Source organism: Anomaloglossus baeobatrachus, chromosome 4, assembly GCF_048569485.1.
Source record: "Anomaloglossus baeobatrachus isolate aAnoBae1 chromosome 4, aAnoBae1.hap1, whole genome shotgun sequence".
NCBI lineage: Eukaryota > Metazoa > Chordata > Amphibia > Anura > Aromobatidae > Anomaloglossus > Anomaloglossus baeobatrachus.
Genome location: NC_134356.1, coordinates 449,707,324 through 449,725,542, shown reverse-complemented (window position 1 = coordinate 449,725,542; position 18,219 = coordinate 449,707,324). Strand labels below are relative to the sequence as shown.

The 18,219-nt window shown below is 47.4% G+C and overlaps 1 protein-coding gene across 1 annotated transcript in view; it reads left to right on the top strand.

Annotated features, from left to right (window-relative positions):
* Positions 1-1,266: 1,266 nt before the first annotated feature.
* Positions 1,267-18,219, top strand: part of ICE2 (interactor of little elongation complex ELL subunit 2) — a 172,995-nt gene continuing 156,042 nt past the window's right edge. Inside the window, exon 1 of the mRNA XM_075345592.1 lies at positions 1,267-1,355. Coding sequence (XP_075201707.1) covers positions 1,330-1,355 — 26 coding nt within the window. The 5' untranslated portion in view covers positions 1,267-1,329. The remainder of the gene's footprint in view (positions 1,356-18,219) is intronic.

Sequence of the window (18,219 nt, the reverse complement as noted above, 5' to 3'; positions counted from 1 at the left end):
TCTCACTTCATCATGATTACTTATATGTCTGTAAACAGGGACAGTGAAGCCAGTGCGGACTGGGACCACGGTTCATGTGACTTTACAGCTTCATGGCGCCGACAGGGGAGGAGAGTATAATTTTTTTTATTTTAACAGGTGCAAACAAGGGGAATGATAAGGGTTTTTTCAAGTAGTGGACAACCCATTTAAGGGGTTATCCTCTTTTAGAAACTTTATGCTATGCTGAGTTAGTTGTAAAGAAAACAAAGTGTGTATTATTTACTGTCGCCGGGCCAAGCACCGGTCTATAAGCCAGAGCTTCAATCTCAGTATTTTGTCTGCAGCGGTGATGTCACTCAACAGTGCTGCAGCCAACTATTGAGTTTAGAGGCTGCTGTATACTTAAGCAGAGCTGCTCAGCTCAGTGATTAACTGCAGCACCATCAATGGGAGGTCAGTGCTGCAGCCAAACAACGGAGATCGGTGTAGGATTTATTATTGTATTCTAATGTGCCCATAAAACATGTTGACTGGCCATACTTTTTTCATAAATTGTCCAGATTAAAAAATCAATTGCCAACCCTATCAAAACTGAATTAATTTATAGAGGTTGTCAGGGCTTTAGATATTTTCTGATCCATCTAAAGATCATTAGTAGCAGATTGATGGGTGTTTGACACATGGAGCCCCAACCAATCAGATGTTTTTTGATCTGGAGGGAGTCAAATATAAACAAATTCCATGGAGCTGCACTGCCGGTCGCTGCAGAACCTCTTCTATGGAAAAGAATATGAGCTGTGCGCAGTACTGAGCTGCACTTTACACACAGATGAACTTACAGCTCCATTCAGAGAGTTGGTGATGGATGAAACAACAGCTGATCTTGGTGGGGTCAGTTGTGTGACCCCCATCAATCTGTCATTGATGATTTTTCCTCTATATGTAGTTCATCAGATACCTTATGACAGCCACTTTAAGGATTTACACTCACAGATCGGTTTAGTGCTGTATTTGCACATTCAGACAATACCTACACATTTCAGAAAACACATCAGTAATTGTAATCCTCCTAATAAGAAAAATAATAAAGCCTACTGCCAGCACACATTCCTACTAATATCATCTGATTATTTAAAAAGAAAATTTGCATTGGGATTTTCCCCAATTTTCACAAATAATTTTTACGTGCAGTTAGCAAGGAACCCACTAGATGGCGATAGAGCAGCACTGGATCCGGACAGGAAGAGGAGAAGCAGCAGTGCGGCTGCGCACTGAGGCCGCCGTGGGCTGATGACGGAGATGTTGTGAGACGCACGTGGGGCCGCAGTAGTCGCACAAATAGGAGCTATGGAGGGAGCTGCAGAGCTCAGCTGGTGAGTGACATATGGATACGGGGGACGGGACGATACGTGAAGCTGAGTGTGACACTGTGAGAGGGAGACTCTCAGCTGTAATACAGGGTGGAGGTCGTGACAGTCACTTAGGTCCAGAATCTTCGTGATTTCAGCTCTGCAGGTCACTGTTTATGATTTAAATTGACACAACTGAGATGCAATTGATGTGTAGATGTGTCTAATTAACCCCTTAATGACCGCCGATACTCACTTTAAAGGGAACCTGTCATCAGATTTGATCCCCTATAAGTTGCGACCACAACCACTCAGGTCTTATATACAGTATTCCTGAATACCGTATATAAGAGCCCAGGCCACTCTGTATAATGTAAAATACACCTTTAGGCTATGTGCGCACTAGAGCTTTTTACCTGCGGATTTGCCCCGGAAATTTCTTGAGAAATGTCTGCAATCTTTGTGCAGACATTTCCCATGAAATTCAATGAGAAAAAAAAATAGTTGTGCGCACTGTGCGGATTTTTCTCAAGAAAATTTCTTGAGAAAATTTTCTCGAGAAACTTTCTTGAGAAAATGTGCATGTCCATTAATTTCCGCAGGTACCTGCGGTATTCCGGGGGTATACCGCAGGTAGCAAATGATGTGCGGTATACCACCGGAATAGCCGCGATTTACCTGCGGGAATGCTCATCGCTGCCTGCGGTTTTGCAGGAAGCGATGTCATTATGCCAGGAAGAGGAGGCGGAGCAGAGTAAACACAGACGTCGCACTCCCTGGACGCCGCACAGAAGCACTCCGTGCGACCTCCAGGTGCCCGTGCAGTCTGTGTCCTGCTCCGGCCTCGCGGCTGCCTGCACTGCAGTGTCAGTGTCTGCCCGCAGTGTCAGCAGCCTGTCACGCTGCAGCGCAGGCAAACACTGACACCCTGCAGTGCTGGGAGCCGCGGGGATGACGATCGCTGCTGTCAGGAGGTGAGATCATTACCTGCTGTGACGATCTCCTGCCTCCTGACGTCACCGCGGTCACTGCTGTCTATGCCCGTCTCGCGAGCGGCCCGAGACTGTCACTAGCGGTGACGTCACAGGCTCTCGCAATACTTCTGACAACGCGACGGGCATAGAAGGCAGTGACAGCGCTGACGTCAGCAGTACAGGAGATGATCACAGCAGGTAATGATCTCATCTATGCTCCTGATGGCAGCGCTCGTCATCCCCTGCAGTGACCTGAGCTGACCTATTGATGTTAGCTCAGGTCACTGCATTGCTCTCCCAGCCAATGGGGAACATTCTGTTCTTCATTGACTGGGACAGCGACTATGGTATGGATCGCCATGCCCCCCCCTTATTGGATTACGCCGGACGTGGAATTGATTGTGCTCTTTTCAATAAATTGGTTAAAGAGGGAATGTTTTGGGGAGTGTTTTTTCAAATAAAACTTTTTTTGTTGTCTATTTTTTAATTATTACTGACTGGGTTGGTGATGTCGGGTATCTGATAGACGCCTGACCTCACCAACCCCAGGGCTTGATGCCAGGTGACATTACACATCTGGCATCAACCCCATATATTACCCCGTTTGCCAACGCACCAGGGCGCGGGATGAGCTGGGGCAAAGCGCCAGGATTGGCACGTCTAATGGATGCGCCACTTCTGGGGCGGCTGCGGCCTGCTATTTTTAGGCTGGGGAGTGTCCAATAACAGTGGACCTCCCTAGTCTGAGAATATCAGACCCCAGCTGTCCGCTTTACCTTGGCTGATGATCCAATATGGGGGGGACCGCACGTTTTTTGTTTTAAATTATTTATATAATTTAAAATAACAGCGTGGGGTGCCCACTGTTTTGGATTATCAGCCAAGGTGAAGCTGCCAGCGGTGGTCTGCAGGCTGCAGCCGTCTGCTTTACCCTAGCTGGCTACAAAAAATGGGGGGACCTCACGTCGTTTTTTTTTAATTATTTATTTATTTTATGGCTAAATACAAGGCTAAGCACCCTTTAGTGCCACATGAAAGTCACTAAAGGGTGCCAGCTTAGAAAATGCAGGGGGGTGGGACATTATATAGGTTTTTCTCATCTATCTATCCCTCTATCTATCTATCTATCTATCCCTCTATCTATCTATCTATCCATCTATCCCTCTATCTATCTATCTATCCATCTATCCCTCTATCTATCTATCTATCTATCTATCCCTCTATCTATCTATATTCATCTATCTATCTATCCCTCTATCTATCTATTCATCTATTCATCTTTCCCTCTATCCATTATCTGTCTATCGATTATCTTTATTATTTATTGCAGGGACAAACTTGCCGTAAATCCGCGGCAAAACCTCATGCGGATTTGGTGCGGATTTTTTCCGCAGGTCCGGAAATCTTTCACTGGCAGAAGTTTCTCAAGAAATTTTCTTGAGAAACTTCACATTTCTAGTGCGCACATAGCCTTATAATACCTGTGGTGGTCCGGTATGATGGTTGTTGCTGCTGTCAGTCCGGCGCCTCCTCAGTCTTGTGCGGTTGCCGTCCTCCTGCCCAGCCCCGTGTGCATGATTCGTACTATGTCATTCACAGAGGCCGCCATTGCACTACTGCCCATGCGCACTTTGATCTACCCTGCTGAGAGCAGCGCAAAGTACTATAATGTGCCGGAACGTGAAATGGTAAAAGACCACCCACACATACGCACTACAGTACTTTGATCTACCCTCAGCCGGGTAGATCAAAGTGCGTATGCGCAGGACTGCAATGGCGGCCCCTGTATGAACGACGCAGGACGCATCATGCACATGCGGCTGGGCAGAAGGATGGCTATCGCACAAGATGGAGAAGACGCTGGATTGATGGCAGTGACACCCAACTGCCCTCTAGGTGAGTATTATAAAGGTGATTTTTATATTCTACAGAGCGGTTTGGGCTCTTATATACAGTATTCTGGAACGCTGTATACGAGTATAAGGGCTCACTGATGGTGGCCGCAGCTCATAAGGAAAAAAGCCAGTGATGGGTTCCCTGTAATGGTGGTAGTTTAGGGCACTTATTTTTCAATACCACTTTTTAGCTGCAGTGAAGAATAAGGCCGGCTTCTCACTTGCGATTTTGTCGCAGTAGTGCAATGCGAGAAATTCTCGCATTGCACTCGGACACATGTTAAACAATGAGGCAGCTCCAATCTGCTATTTTTTTCTCAGTCCAAATCGGACTGAGAAAAAAATCACAGCATGCTGCGATATGGAGAGTTTCTCGCACGAGTCTCTCCAATGCAACTCTATGTGAGCGTGAAAAAAAAGCATGTCACACGGACCGGCACTCACACCATCCTAGTGACATCCGTTTTTATAAATACATTAATCGCATGTTTCTCAAAACACTGGAAATGAGTGAGGTCTCACAATGTCTGTCAATTATAGAGATTGACCGACATTGTGAGACCTCTCTCATTTCCAGTGTTTTGAGAAACATGCGATTATTGTCAGTCGGTCTCTCCCTCTCAATCTCTATTCTCTCTGTCCATGTCAGTTTATCCCTCTTCCCCCCTCTCTGATACTCACTGATCCCCGATCATCGGCGCGGCGCTGCACGGCGTTCATACTGCTCCGGCGGCTTCTCTTTTGAAAAAGCCGGCCGCTCATTATTCAATCTCGTATTCCCTGCTTTCCCCGCCCACCGGTGCCTATGATTAGATGCAGTCAGACACGCCCCCAACGCTGAGTGACAGCTGTCTTACTGCAACCAATCACAGCTGCCGGTGGGTGGGTCTATATAATGCACTAAAAAATATAAATAAATAATTTATAAAAAACGGCGTGCGGTTCCCCCCCATTTTAATACCAGTCAGGGTAAAGCCACACGGCTGCAAGCTGGTATTCTCAGGATGGGGAGCCCCATGTTATGGGGAGCCCCCCACCCTAACAATATCAGCCAGAATAGCCACATCCATTAGATGCGACTGTCCCGGGACTGTATCTGGCCACCCCGAATTGCCCTGGTGCGGTGGCAATCGAGGTAATAAGGAGTTAATGGCAGCAGCCCATAGCTGCCACCAAGTCCTAGATTAATCATGGGAGGTGTCTCCCCGAGATACCTTCCATAATTAACCTGTCAGATTAAGAAAATAAAGACATACACCCAAAAATCCTTTAGTTGAAATAAATAACAAAACAACCTCTTTCACCACTTTATTCAAGACCCCAAATACCCTTCCATGTCCGACGTAATCCACAGAGGTCTCTCGAGAGCGGTCACAGACCACGACCGCTCTCTGTAAGCTCCCCGCAGCGACTGAAGTGAGTCGCGCTATCAGCGATGATGTCACTCAGGTTACCTGCGGCCACAGATCTCAGCGGGAGGACTGCAGCTGTGGCCACGGTTAACCTCAGTGACGGCTCACCGCGGTCACTCGGGATTTGCGGTCACCGGTGAGACCTTCACCGGTGACCGAAAATCAGGCCATGCCACACAGACAGAGCCGCGGGATGACAATGAAGTCGGGTGAAGTTCATCCGACTTCATTCTGATCGTGCGGCTCTGTCTGTGTCTGCTGTCAGCGGCCATTCAGCTCTGCTACATCGCTTTGTCTGTGGCTGCTGTCAGCGGCTATTCAGCTCTGCTACATGGCTGTCTGTGGCTGCTGTCAGTGGCCATGTAGCAGAGCTGAATGACAGATGACAGCTGCTGAGAAAAAAAAGGATCACACACAGATCACACACGCATTACACACGCTCTGCTAGCTTGGAAACAATTTATAAAAAGCATTGCACACTGACCTAACATGAACTAAAATCGGCCGGGTTTTTTTTCAGGCAACTCGGACCGATTTTACACGCATAAATGTGATTCCATCCTAAGTGTGTAGCACCACCCCATGAACAGGTGTCGGCTGTACATGAGAGCTGACACCCGCGGACATCGGCCCAGGCCAATTTTGGAACCGATCGGGGCTGATTAATCCCCAGTATTTAAGTGGTTAAACGGGGTTAAAAGCATTCCTATAGCAAAATCAGCCCCCCGCCGATCGTGGCCATGGTACTATCGCGTCATTTAATGACCCAAGAGTATGGTGGCCTGTAAGATCCAGCTATAAGCAGGGCCTTACAGGCACAGTCAGTGAGTCATTGACAGGTCTCTTGCTGCTCTACATGAATACAACATGAGATCAGTGATCAGCGTAAACAATATTCATGTCCCATAGTGGGACTAAGTGAAAAAATAAAATAAAATGTGTAAAAGGAAAAGTGCACACAAATCACAGAAACCTGTTTCGTCACTAAAAGCGCAGCTTTAATGTTTGAACAAAAATAAACAATCATACACATAATTGCTATCACTGCTTCTGGAACAACCCAATCTATAAAACTGTCAAGTTACTTATTGTGTACGGCGAAAAAAAAAAATAATAAACACTCCAAAAATGGCATTTTTTTCATCATACTGACACAAAAAAGTGACTAAAAAGCGATAAAAAAGATGGTGGAAATAAACGCCAAACTGCATATAAATAAGGCAGTTGCTGTTTTTTGTTCATTCTTCATCTGAAAAATCTGAATAAAATGCAATCAAAAATATTATGTTCCCAAAAATCTCCAACTCTTTGCAGAAAAAAAAAAAAGTTCTTATACAGCCCTTTTTGCCAAAAAATAAAAAAGTTGCAGCTCTTAGACTATTAAGACAGAAAAACTGTTTATTATAAAAAAAAATCACTTTTACTGTGTGATAGAGGCAGAATATAAATCTGATATCAATGGCACCAACCCATAGAATAAATCCGTCTGATCAATAATACTGCACGCTGAACAGTGCAAACATAAAAACTATTTCTGCACTGCTGTATGTTTCTTCATTCTACTACCTCCCAAAAATTGGAATAAGGTTCAGCTGACATTTATCCTGCGCTCTTTTACTGAGCACTTACGTCGGGGTTTCCATGTAAATCCAAAAAAAACGTGATTCAGACAAGACCGCCAAGGGAACCACTCACTGTAATGTGACAGATGGAGACACTTTGGTCTCTGTTCCGGCCCGGTAATGTGCCATCATTTTAGGCATCTTTTTAGCACATAATTGTGGACGGCCACAGCTCTGTGCAAGCCTAAAAAGATGAAAACCAGCGAAACATACGCAATTCGGAGTCCAAAGTGTCGCCATCTGCCTTATTAGAGTGAGTGGGTCCATCGGGTTACGTCTAAATCGCATTTTTGGGGGATTTACATGGACACCCCAATGTAAGTGCTCACAGAACCCAAGAATGTGATCCCAGCCTTATACTGATAGTAATAAAAAAATGTTCTGTACCCCAAAATGATACCAATAAAACCCCTAACTTATCCCACACAACCCCAGCCCTCACTCAGGTCCATCATCTGTCACTGGAAATCTCGTTACTGGTGGAACAATGACACAGGAAAAGCGATATGGCTCCTAACTCCCAAATAAAATTCAGGGATGTTGGCACTCCCAAATCTAATACCCTCTCCCTCTGATCCCCCTGTGCCTAAATAACAGTAAGTGACTATGTGTGTGGTATTATTGTAGTGGGGGGAGCACACTTAACAACTTACAAGGGTGTACAGTACTGACAAAGTTTGGACACACCACCTCATTCAAATAGTTTTCTTTATTTTCATGACTCTGAAAATTGTAGATTCACATTGAAGGCATCAAAACTATGAATTAAAACATGTGGAATAAAAAACTTAACAAAAAAGTGTGAAACAACTGAAATATGTCTTATATTCTAGGTTCTTCAAGTAGCCACATTTTGCTTTGATTACTGCTTTGCACACTCTTGGCATTCTCTTGATGAGCGTCAAGAGGTAGTCACCGGAAATGGTTTTCACTTCACAGGTGTGCCCTGTCTGGTTTAATAAGTGGGATTTCTTGCCTTATAAATGGGGTTGGGACCATCAGTTGTGTTGTGCAGAAGTCTGGTGGATACACAGCTGATAGTCCTACTGAATAGACTGTTAGAATTTGTATTATGGCAAGAAAAAAAGCAGCTAAGTAAAGAAAAACAAGTGGCCATCATTACTTTAAGAAATGAAGGTCAGTCAGTCCGAAAAATTGGGAAAACTTTGAAAGTGTCCCCAAGTGCAGTGGCAAAAACCATCAAATGCTACAAAGAAACTGGCTCACATGAGGGCCACCCCAGGAAAGGAAGACCAAGAGTCACCTCTGCTGCGGAGGATAAGTTTATCCGAGTCACCAGCCTCAGAAATCGCAGGTTAACAGATGCTCAGATTAGAGACCAGGTCAATGCCACACAGAGTTCTAGCAGCAGATACATCTCTAGAACAACTATTAAGAGGAGACTTTGTGCAGCAGGCCTTCATGGTAAAATAGCTGCTAGGAAAGCACTGCTAAGGACAGGCAACAAGCAGAAGAGACTTGTTTGGGCTAAAGAACACAAGGAATGGACATTAGACCAGTGGAAATCTGTGCTTTGGTCTGATGAGTCCAAATTTGAGATCTTTGGATCCAACCACCGTGTCTTTGTAGAAAAGGTGAACGGATGGACTCTACATGCCTGGTTCCCACCGTGAAGCATGGAGGAGGAGGTGTAATGGTGTGGGAGAGCTTTGCTGGTGACACTGTTGGGGATTTATTAAAAATTGAAGGCATACAGAATCAGCATGGCTACCACAGCATCTTGCAGTGGCATGCTATTCCATCCGGTTTGCGTTTAGTTGGACCATCATTTATTTTTCAACAGGACAATGACTCCAAACACACCTCCAGGCTGTGTAAGGGCTATTTGACTAAGAAGGAGAGTGATGGGGTGCTACACCAGATGACCTGGTCTCCAGTCACCAGACCTGAACCCAATCGAGATGGTTTGGGGTGAGCTGGACTGCAGAGTGAAGGCAAAAGGGCCAACAAGTGCTAAGCATCTCTGGGAACTCCTTCAAGACTGTTGGAAAACCATTTCCGGTGACCACCTCTTGAAGCTCATCAAGAGAATGCCAAGAGTGTGCAAAGTAGTAATGAAAGCAAAAGGTGGCTACTTTGAAGAACCCAGAATATAAGACATATTTTCAGTTGTTTTACACTTTTTTGTTAAGTATTTCATTCCACATGTGTTAATTCATAGTTTTGATGCCTTCAATGTGAGTCATGAAAATAAAGAAAACTCTTTGAATAAGAAGGTGTGTCCAAACTTTTGGTCTGTACTGTATGTGTCGCCAGAAGCACAAACTGGGCACAATCTTTGGAGGCGCTACAATATATGGGGGCACAATGTATGGGCACTAAACTGGCATATTGGTAATTTTCCCGAAAGAGTTTGACGTGAATGCTACAAAATAGTCACTGCTGCCATAAATAAAATATTTGAGAGGTGCAACTTCTACATTGGGTTACGTTTTGGGGTTTTCTTCTTTTCTGGCACCTCAGGGGCTCTGCAAATGTTGACGCATCCAAATTTTGGATTTCACAATTTAAATAGCGCTGGTCGCTTTCCAAGCCCCGCCACGTGCCCAAACATTAGGTTTTGACCATGTGTGGGGTATCACTGTGTTCCAGAGAAATTGCATAACAAATTATAGGGTCCGTTTTCTCCTATTATCCATTGTGAAAATTACAAATTTTAGGCTAAACTTACATTTTAGCAGAAAGAAATGTAACCATCATTTTCGCATCCACATTTTAAAAAGTTCTGTGAAGCACCTATAGCTTTAAAATGTGCAACACTCTCCTACATAAATTCCTTGATGGGTCTAGTTTCCAAAATGGGGTCACTTGTGAGGGGTTTCTGTTGTTTAGGCACCTCAGGGGTCCTGCAAATGTGACATGGTGCCTTCAATCAATTACAGCTAAATTTGTGTTCCAATATTCAGATGGCGCTCCTTCTCTTCTGAGCCCTGACGCTTGTTTAAACCTCTAAACTTCTGGCCACATGTGGGGTATCAGCGCGCTCAGAAGAAGCTGGGTAACGCATTTTGGGGTCCATTTTGTCTTGCTACTTCTTCCTAAAGCAACATTTTTAGGTAAAAAAACAAAAATGTTCATTCCTGTGAAGCACCTGAAGGGTGAATATACTTCTTGGATGTGATTTTGAGCACTTTGAGAGGTGCAGTTTTCAGAATGGGGTCACTTTTGGGTATTTTCTGGCACCTCGGCCTCTCAAAGTCACTTCAAATATGATATGGTCCCTGAAAAAAATGGTTTCTTTTTCGCTCCTAATTGGGAGACCCAGACAGTGGGTGTATAGCTACTGCCCTCTGGAGGCCGCACAAAGAACTACACTTAAAAGTGTAAGGCCCCTCCCCTTCTGGCTATACACCCTCCCGTAGGAGTACAGATTCCTCAGTTTTAGCTTTGTGCGCAAGGAGGTCAGACACGCACGCATAGCTCCATTGTTTTTAGTCAGCAGCAGCTGCTGACTATGTCGGATGGAAGAAAAGAGGGCCCATAAACAGGGCTCCCAGCATGCTCCCTTCTCACCCCACTGTATGTCGGAGGTGTTTGTAAGGTTGAGGTACCCATTGCGGGTACGGCGGCAGGAGCCCACATGCTGATTCCTTCCCCATCCCTTTTTACAGGGCTCTGGGTGAAGTGGGATTTACTGGTCTCCAGGCACTGAGACCGGGCTCCATCTACAGCCCCTGGAGAAGATGCTGGATGGAGCGGAGTACATCAGGGACATGGCCCTGCTTCCTCAAGGTACTCTGTGTCCCCGTGCATTTGGCGCTCACACCGCAGCATGCTGGGTGTTGTAGTGCGCCGGGGGACATCAGCGCTACGGCGCTTGTGCCATGGCCTCATTCAGCTTAGCTGAAGCAGGCACACTTCCAGGAATCGGTCGCGCCGGCCGCTGGGACTGCGGCGCGGCTGGCACTTGTGGTGCGCCGGGGACTTCAGCGCGGCCCGCGCTTTTACGGCGGCCGCGCTGATAACTCGAGTCCCCGGCTTTTGCGGCCTGCTTCCGTTCGTTCCCGCCCCCGGACCTGCCAGTCAGGAGAGGGGCGGGACGCTGGCCACGTCTAGGAATCGGTCATGCCGGCCGCTGGGACTGCGGCGCGGCTGGCACTTGTGGTGCGCCGGGGACTTCAGCGCGGCCCGCGCTTTTACGGCGGCCGCGCTGATAACTCGAGTCCCCGGCTTTTGCGGCCTGCTTCCGTTCGTTCCCGCCCCCAGACCTGCCAGTCAGGAGAGGGGCGGGACGCTGGCCAGTGCATCAGCGCTGAGGGCTGGAGTCGTTTTTACATACTCCAGCCCTCACAATCGGCACAGAGGGGACACTGTTTCCCGCACTTTTGTTTGGGAACTCCCACGGACCGCCCCTCTCCACAGACGCCGGCAGCCATTCCTGCTGACACGCTGAGCTGCAGAGGGGAGCCGGGGAGACCCAGACAAGGAATTCTGCAGCCTCTTACCCGCTATTCAGCGGGCGGTAAGCAGCCCTCAGGGCTCACCCCCTCTTGTGCCAGTAGTATTCTTAGTATTTTGTTTCTACAAATACTTTGTATTGCATAGCGCTGGTTGCCCTTTGGCTATAGACTCTCTCACATTGCAGAGAGCCAGCAGCATGTCGTCCGTAAAACGCAAGGGTGCCAAGGCACAGACATTATATGCTTCCTGCACCGCATGTGGGACTTTTCTACCGGCAGGCTCCACGGACCCCCATTGTGTGCAGTGCTCGGCCCCTGCGGCGCTTGCACAGTCGGGACCTCTGCTGGACGTGACCCAGGGTGTACCACCTGTGAATGCTGTCCAGGTGACAGGAACTGAGTTTGCAGCTTTTGCTGACAGAATGTCTCTCACTATGTCACAAATTCTTGACACATTGCGAGCTAGGCCTGTACTTCAGGCCACGGACACTGTGCAATCATTGCCCCCTGGTCCCCCTCAGCTCCAAGCTCCGGGACGGGCATATACACCTCAGGGTGAAGACTCTGACTCGGACGATGGCCCCGGGCAGCCTAAGCGGGCTCGCTATGACGGGCCTTCACATTCATCTCAATGGTCAGGATCCCAGCGAGATGAATCTATGGGTGATGAGGCGGACGTAACTGATCAGGATTCTGATCCTGGGACCGCTCTCAATCTAGATACACCAGATGGTGACGCCATAGTTAATGATCTTATATTTAACATCAATAAGATGTTAAATATTTCCCCACCAGCTCCTCTTGTGGAGGAGTCAGCTTCGCAGCACGAGAGAATCCATTTCAGATACCCTAAGCGTACTTTAAGCACTTTTCTGGACCACGCTGACTTTAGAGACGCAATCCAGAAACCCCACGCTTATCCTGAAAGGCGTTTTCCTAAACGGCTTAAAGATACACGCTATCCTTTTCCCCCTGAGGTGGTCAAGGGTTGGACCCAGTGTCCAAAAGTGGATCCTCCAATTTCCAGGCTTGCAGCTAGATCCTTGGTTGCAGTTGAAGATGGAGCGGCACTTAAAGATGCCACTGACAGGCAGATGGAGCTCTGGCTGAAATCCATCTATGAAGCGATTGGAGCGTCTTTAGCGCCTTCTTTTGCAGCCGTATGGGCACTCCAAGCTATCTCAGCCGGGCTGGCGCGAGTTGACTCCGTCACACGTGCATTTGCCCCGCAGGTAGCACCTTTGACCTCGCAAATGGCGGCATTCGCGTCGTACGCGATTAATGCTGTTCTTGACGCTACAAGCCGCACGGCAGTGGCGTCAGCCAACTCCGTTGTTTTGCGTAGGGCCCTGTGGTTGAGACATTGGAAAGCAGATTCTCATTCCAAGAAGTGCTTAACCAATTTGCCTTTTTCTCGTGACCGATTGTTTGGAGAGCGTTTGGATGAAATCATCAAACACTCCAAGGGTAAGGACTCATCCTTACCGCAACACAGACAAAACAGACCCCAACAGAGGAAGGGTCAGTCTGGTTATCGGTCCTTTCGAGGACCGGGCAGGTCCCAATTCGCCTCGTCAAAAAAGACTCAAAAAGACCAGAGACGCTCAGATTCTTGGAGGTCTCAGTCACGCCCAAAAAGGGCAGCCGGAGGAACCGTTGCCAAGACGGCGTCCTCCTGACTTGCGGTCTCCGATTCCCACACCCGCGGTCGGTGGGAGGCTTTCCCACTTTGGCGACATCTGGCTGTCACACGTCAAAGACCGTTGGGTGAGGGATATTCTGTCTCACGGGTACAGGATAGAGTTCAGTTCTCGTCCGCCAACTCGTTTCTTCAGAACTTCTCCCCCACCAGACCGAGCCGATGCTCTGTTGCAGGCGGTGGCCGCTCTAAAAGCGGAAGGAGTGGTGACCTCCGTCCCTCTTCAGGAACAAGGTCACGGTTTTTACTCCAATCTGTTTGTGGTCCCAAAAAAGGACGGATCGTATCGGCCCGTCCTGGATCTAAAGTTGCTCAACAGACACGTAAAAGTCAGGAGGTTCCGGATGGAATCCCTACGCTCCGTCATAGCCTCAATGTCTCAAGGAGATTTTCTAGCATCAATAGATATCAAAGATGCGTATCTCCACGTGCCGATCGCACCAGAGCATCAGCGTTTCCTACGCTTCGTCATACACGACGAACACCTGCAGTTCGTAGCGTTACCTTTCGGTCTGGCAACAGCCCCCCGGGTCTTCACCAAGGTCATGGCAGCAGTAGTAGCTGTTCTGCACTCGCAGGGTCACTCGGTCATCCCGTATCTAGACGACCTGCTTATAAAGGCACCCTCTCAAGAGGCATGCCAACACAGTCTGAAGGTGGCACTAGACACTCTCCAGAGTTTCGGGTGGATTATCAACTTTCCAAAGTCTCATCTAACCCCGACCCAATCTCTGACTTATCTTGGCATGGAGTTTCATACTCTCTCAGCGATAGTGAAGCTTCCACTGGACAAGCAGTGCTCGCTACGGACTGGAGTGCAATCTCTCCTTCAGAGCCAGTCGCACTCACTGAGGCGCCTCATGCATTTCCTAGGAAAGATGGTAGCAGCAATGGAGGCAGTCCCGTTCGCGCAGTTTCATCTGCGCCCTCTACAATGGGACATTCTACGCCAATGGGACGGGAAATCGACGTCCCTCGACAGGACTGTCTCCCTCTCTCAGACTGCCAAGGACTCTCTGCGTTGGTGGCTTCTCCCCACCTCATTGTCACAGGGAAAGTCGTTCCTTCCCCCGTCCTGGGCAGTGATCACGACGGATGCGAGCCTATCAGGGTGGGGAGCGGTGTATCTCCACCACAGGGCTCAGGGGATGTGGACTCTGGAAGAGTCCACCCTGCAGATCAATGTTCTGGAAATCAGAGCAATCTATCTTGCCCTGCGAGCCTTCCAACAATGGCTGGAAGGCAAGCAGATTCGGATTCAGTCGGACAATTCCACGGCGGTGGCGTACATCAACCACCAAGGGGGAACACGCAGTCGCCAAGCTTTTCAGGAAGTCCAACGGATTTTGACGTGGGTGGAAAGCAGAGCGTCCACCATATCCGCAGTTCACATCCCAGGCGTGGAAGACTGGGAAGCAGACTTTCTCAGTCGCCAGGGCATGGACGCAGGAGAATGGTCCCTTCACCCGGACGTGTTTCAGCAGATCTGTTGCCGCTGGGGGACGCCGGACGTCGATCTGATGGCGTCACGACACAACAACAAGGTCCCAGTTTTCATGGCACGGTCTCACGATCACCGAGCACTGGCGGCAGACGCCTTGGTTCAGGATTGGTCGCAATTCCGACTCCCCTATGTGTTCCCACCTCTAGCATTGTTACCCAGAGTTCTCCGGAAAATCAGGTCCGACTGCCATCGAGCCATACTCGTCGCTCCAGATTGGCCAAGAAGGTCGTGGTACCCGGATCTGTGGCATCTCACGGTAGGCCAACCGTGGACACTACCAGACCGTCCAGATTTGCTGTCTCAAGGGCCGTTTTTCCATCTGAATTCTGCGGCCCTGAACCTGACTGTGTGGCCATTGAGTCCTGGATCCTAGCGGCCTCAGGTTTATCTCATGAAGTTGTTGCCACAATGAGACAGGCTAGAAAACCATCCTCAGCTAAGATCTATCACAGGACGTGGAAGATATTCTTAGCGTGGTGCGTGGCTCAAGGGTTTTCTCCCTGGCCATTTGCATTGCCAATTTTTCTTTCCTTCCTGCAGTCTGGGTTGGAAAAAGGTTTGTCGCTTAGCTCTCTTAAGGGTCAAGTCTCCGCGCTATCCGTATTCTTTCAGAAGCGCTTGGCACAGCTTTCTAAAGTACGCACGTTTCTCCAAGGAGTTTGTCATATCGTTCCTCCTTACAGACGGCCATTGGAACCCTGGGATCTGAACAAGGTTCTCATTGCTCTCCAGAAGCCGCCTTTCGAGCCTTTGAAAGAGGTTCCCCTTTCTCGGCTTTCACAAAAGGTAGTTTTTCTTGTGGCGGTCACGTCTCTTCGAAGAGTGTCCGAGCTAGCGGCGTTATCTTGCAAATCTCCCTTCCTGGTGTTTCACCAAGACAAGGTAGTACTGCGTCCAATTCCAGAGTTTTCTCCCAAGGTGGTTTCTTCCTTTCATCTCAATCAGGATATCACTTTACCATCTTTGTGTCCGCATCCAGTTCACCAATTTGAAAAGGGTTTACATCTGTTGGACCTGGTGAGAGCACTCAGGATTTACATTTCTCGCACGGCGGCTCTACGCCGTTCTGATGCGCTCTTTGTCCTAGTCGCTGGTCAGCATAAGGGATCGCAAGCTTCCAAATCCACCCTGGCACGGTGGATCAAGGAACCAATTCTTCACACATACCGTTCTGCTGGGCTTCCGATTCCATCTGGACTGAAGGCCCATTCTACCAGAGCCGTGGGTGCGTCCTGGGCATTGCGGCATCAGGCTACGGCTCAGCAAGTGTGCCAGGCGGCTACCTGGTCGAGTCTGCACACGTTTACCAAACACTATCAAGTGCATACCTACGCTTCGGCAGATGCCAGCCTAGGTAGACAGGTCCTTCAGGCGGCGGTGGCCCACCTGTAGGAAGAGGCTGTCTGACAGCCCGTTCATGTGGTATCTTTTTACCCACCCAGGGACTGCTTTTGGACGTCCCACTGTCTGGGTCTCCCAATTAGGAGCGAAAAAGAAGAAGGGAATTTTGTTTACTTACCGTAAATTCCTTTTCTTCTAGCTCCAATTGGGAGACCCAGCACCCGCCCTATTTGTTCTTAGGGTTTCGTTTTTCGGGTGCACATGTTGTTCATGTTGTTTCTTAAGTTCTCCGATCATGTTATCGGATTGAATTTGTTTTTGAAACTGTTATTGGCTTTCCTCCTTCTTGCTTTGGTACTAAAACTGAGGAATCTGTACTCCTACGGGAGGGTGTATAGCCAGAAGGGGAGGGGCCTTACACTTTTAAGTGTAGTTCTTTGTGCGGCCTCCAGAGGGCAGTAGCTATACACCCACTGTCTGGGTCTCCCAATTGGAGCTAGAAGAAAAGGAATTTACGGTAAGTAAACAAAATTCCCTTCTTTAGAAATTTTCCTTGAAAAAATGAGAAATTGCTGATAAGCTTCTAACTTTTTAACAAAAAAAAATTGCGCTGATGTAAACTAGACATGGGGGAAATGTTATTTTGTGCGACATAACTCTCTGGTTTAAGGGTAGAAGGACTCAAAGTTTGAAAATTGGGAAATTTTCAATATTTTTGACAATTTTCTTATTTTTTCACAAAAAACACAAAAAATGTCATCCTAATTTACCACTATCATGAAGTACAATATGTCACGAAAAAACAATGTCAGAATCAGCAGGATCCGCTGAACAGTTATTACTTCATAAAGTGACGCTGGTCAGAATTGTAAATTTTGGCTTGGGCATTACTAGGTTTAAGGGTTGAACAAAAATGTTTAAGAATTACAATCATTTTTCTCGCCATTTCAGGGACTCAAACCTAATCATCCAAATTCACTTTACCATAAATAAAAAGTTCATTGTTAATACTTTGTAGAGAATACTGTGCAGACAATGACTGTCTGGTCTGGAAGCCATGGATGTCACCAAACTGTGGATTTTCCTCCTATGTGACGCTTTTCAGGCCTTTACTGCAGATGACTTCTGTTGTTATTTGTTTGTGGGTCTTTCCGCCTTTAGTTTTGTCCTAAGCATGAGAGATACAGCTCGATGGAGTTGAGATCTGGTGATTAACCAGGCCATTGCACAATATTCCACTTCTTTGCCTTAAAAAATATTTAGGTTGCTTTTGCAGTATGTTTGGGGTCATTGTCCAACTATATGATGAAGCGCTGTTTAATAAACCTTGCTGCATTTGATTGTATCTCAGCAGAAAGGTTCGCCCTGTGCACTTCAGAATTCATCCGGCTGCTTCTGTCTTCAGTTACATCATCATTAAACACTAGTGACTCAGTGCCATTGGAAGCCATGCATGCCCGGCCATCACACTGCCTCCACCATGTGTTACAGAGGACGTGGTGTGCTTTTGATCATAAGCTGTTCCAAGCCTTCTCCATACTTTCTTCTTCCCATCGTTCTGGTACAGGATGACCATAGTTTCATCTGTCCATACAATTCTTTTCCAGAATTGGGCGGCTTATTTGATGCTTTTTGGCAAAGTCTAATCTGTCCTTTCTATATTTAAAGCTGATTAATGGTTTGCACCTTGTGGTGGACCGTCTGTATTTGCTCTCATGGAGTCTTCTCTTTATAATAGGTTTGGGGTATGTGCCCACGATCAGTGTTACTCATGTTTTTTCGCTGTATTGTAAATTCAGTGTACAAGCTAAGTGGAGGATATTAATAGAAATCTCTTGCCCACTTTGCTTCTTTTTTATGCTGCGTATACTGACCTGCGGTACCTCTTTCCAATTCAAATCATGTCAATTTCTCTTACTGGCACGCTGAGGTTTCAGTGCGGACTTTTCCCATAGACTGGCACTAGATGCAGAAAATCTGCAGGTAAATAAACGCACATGCATTTTTATGTTTTAATGTG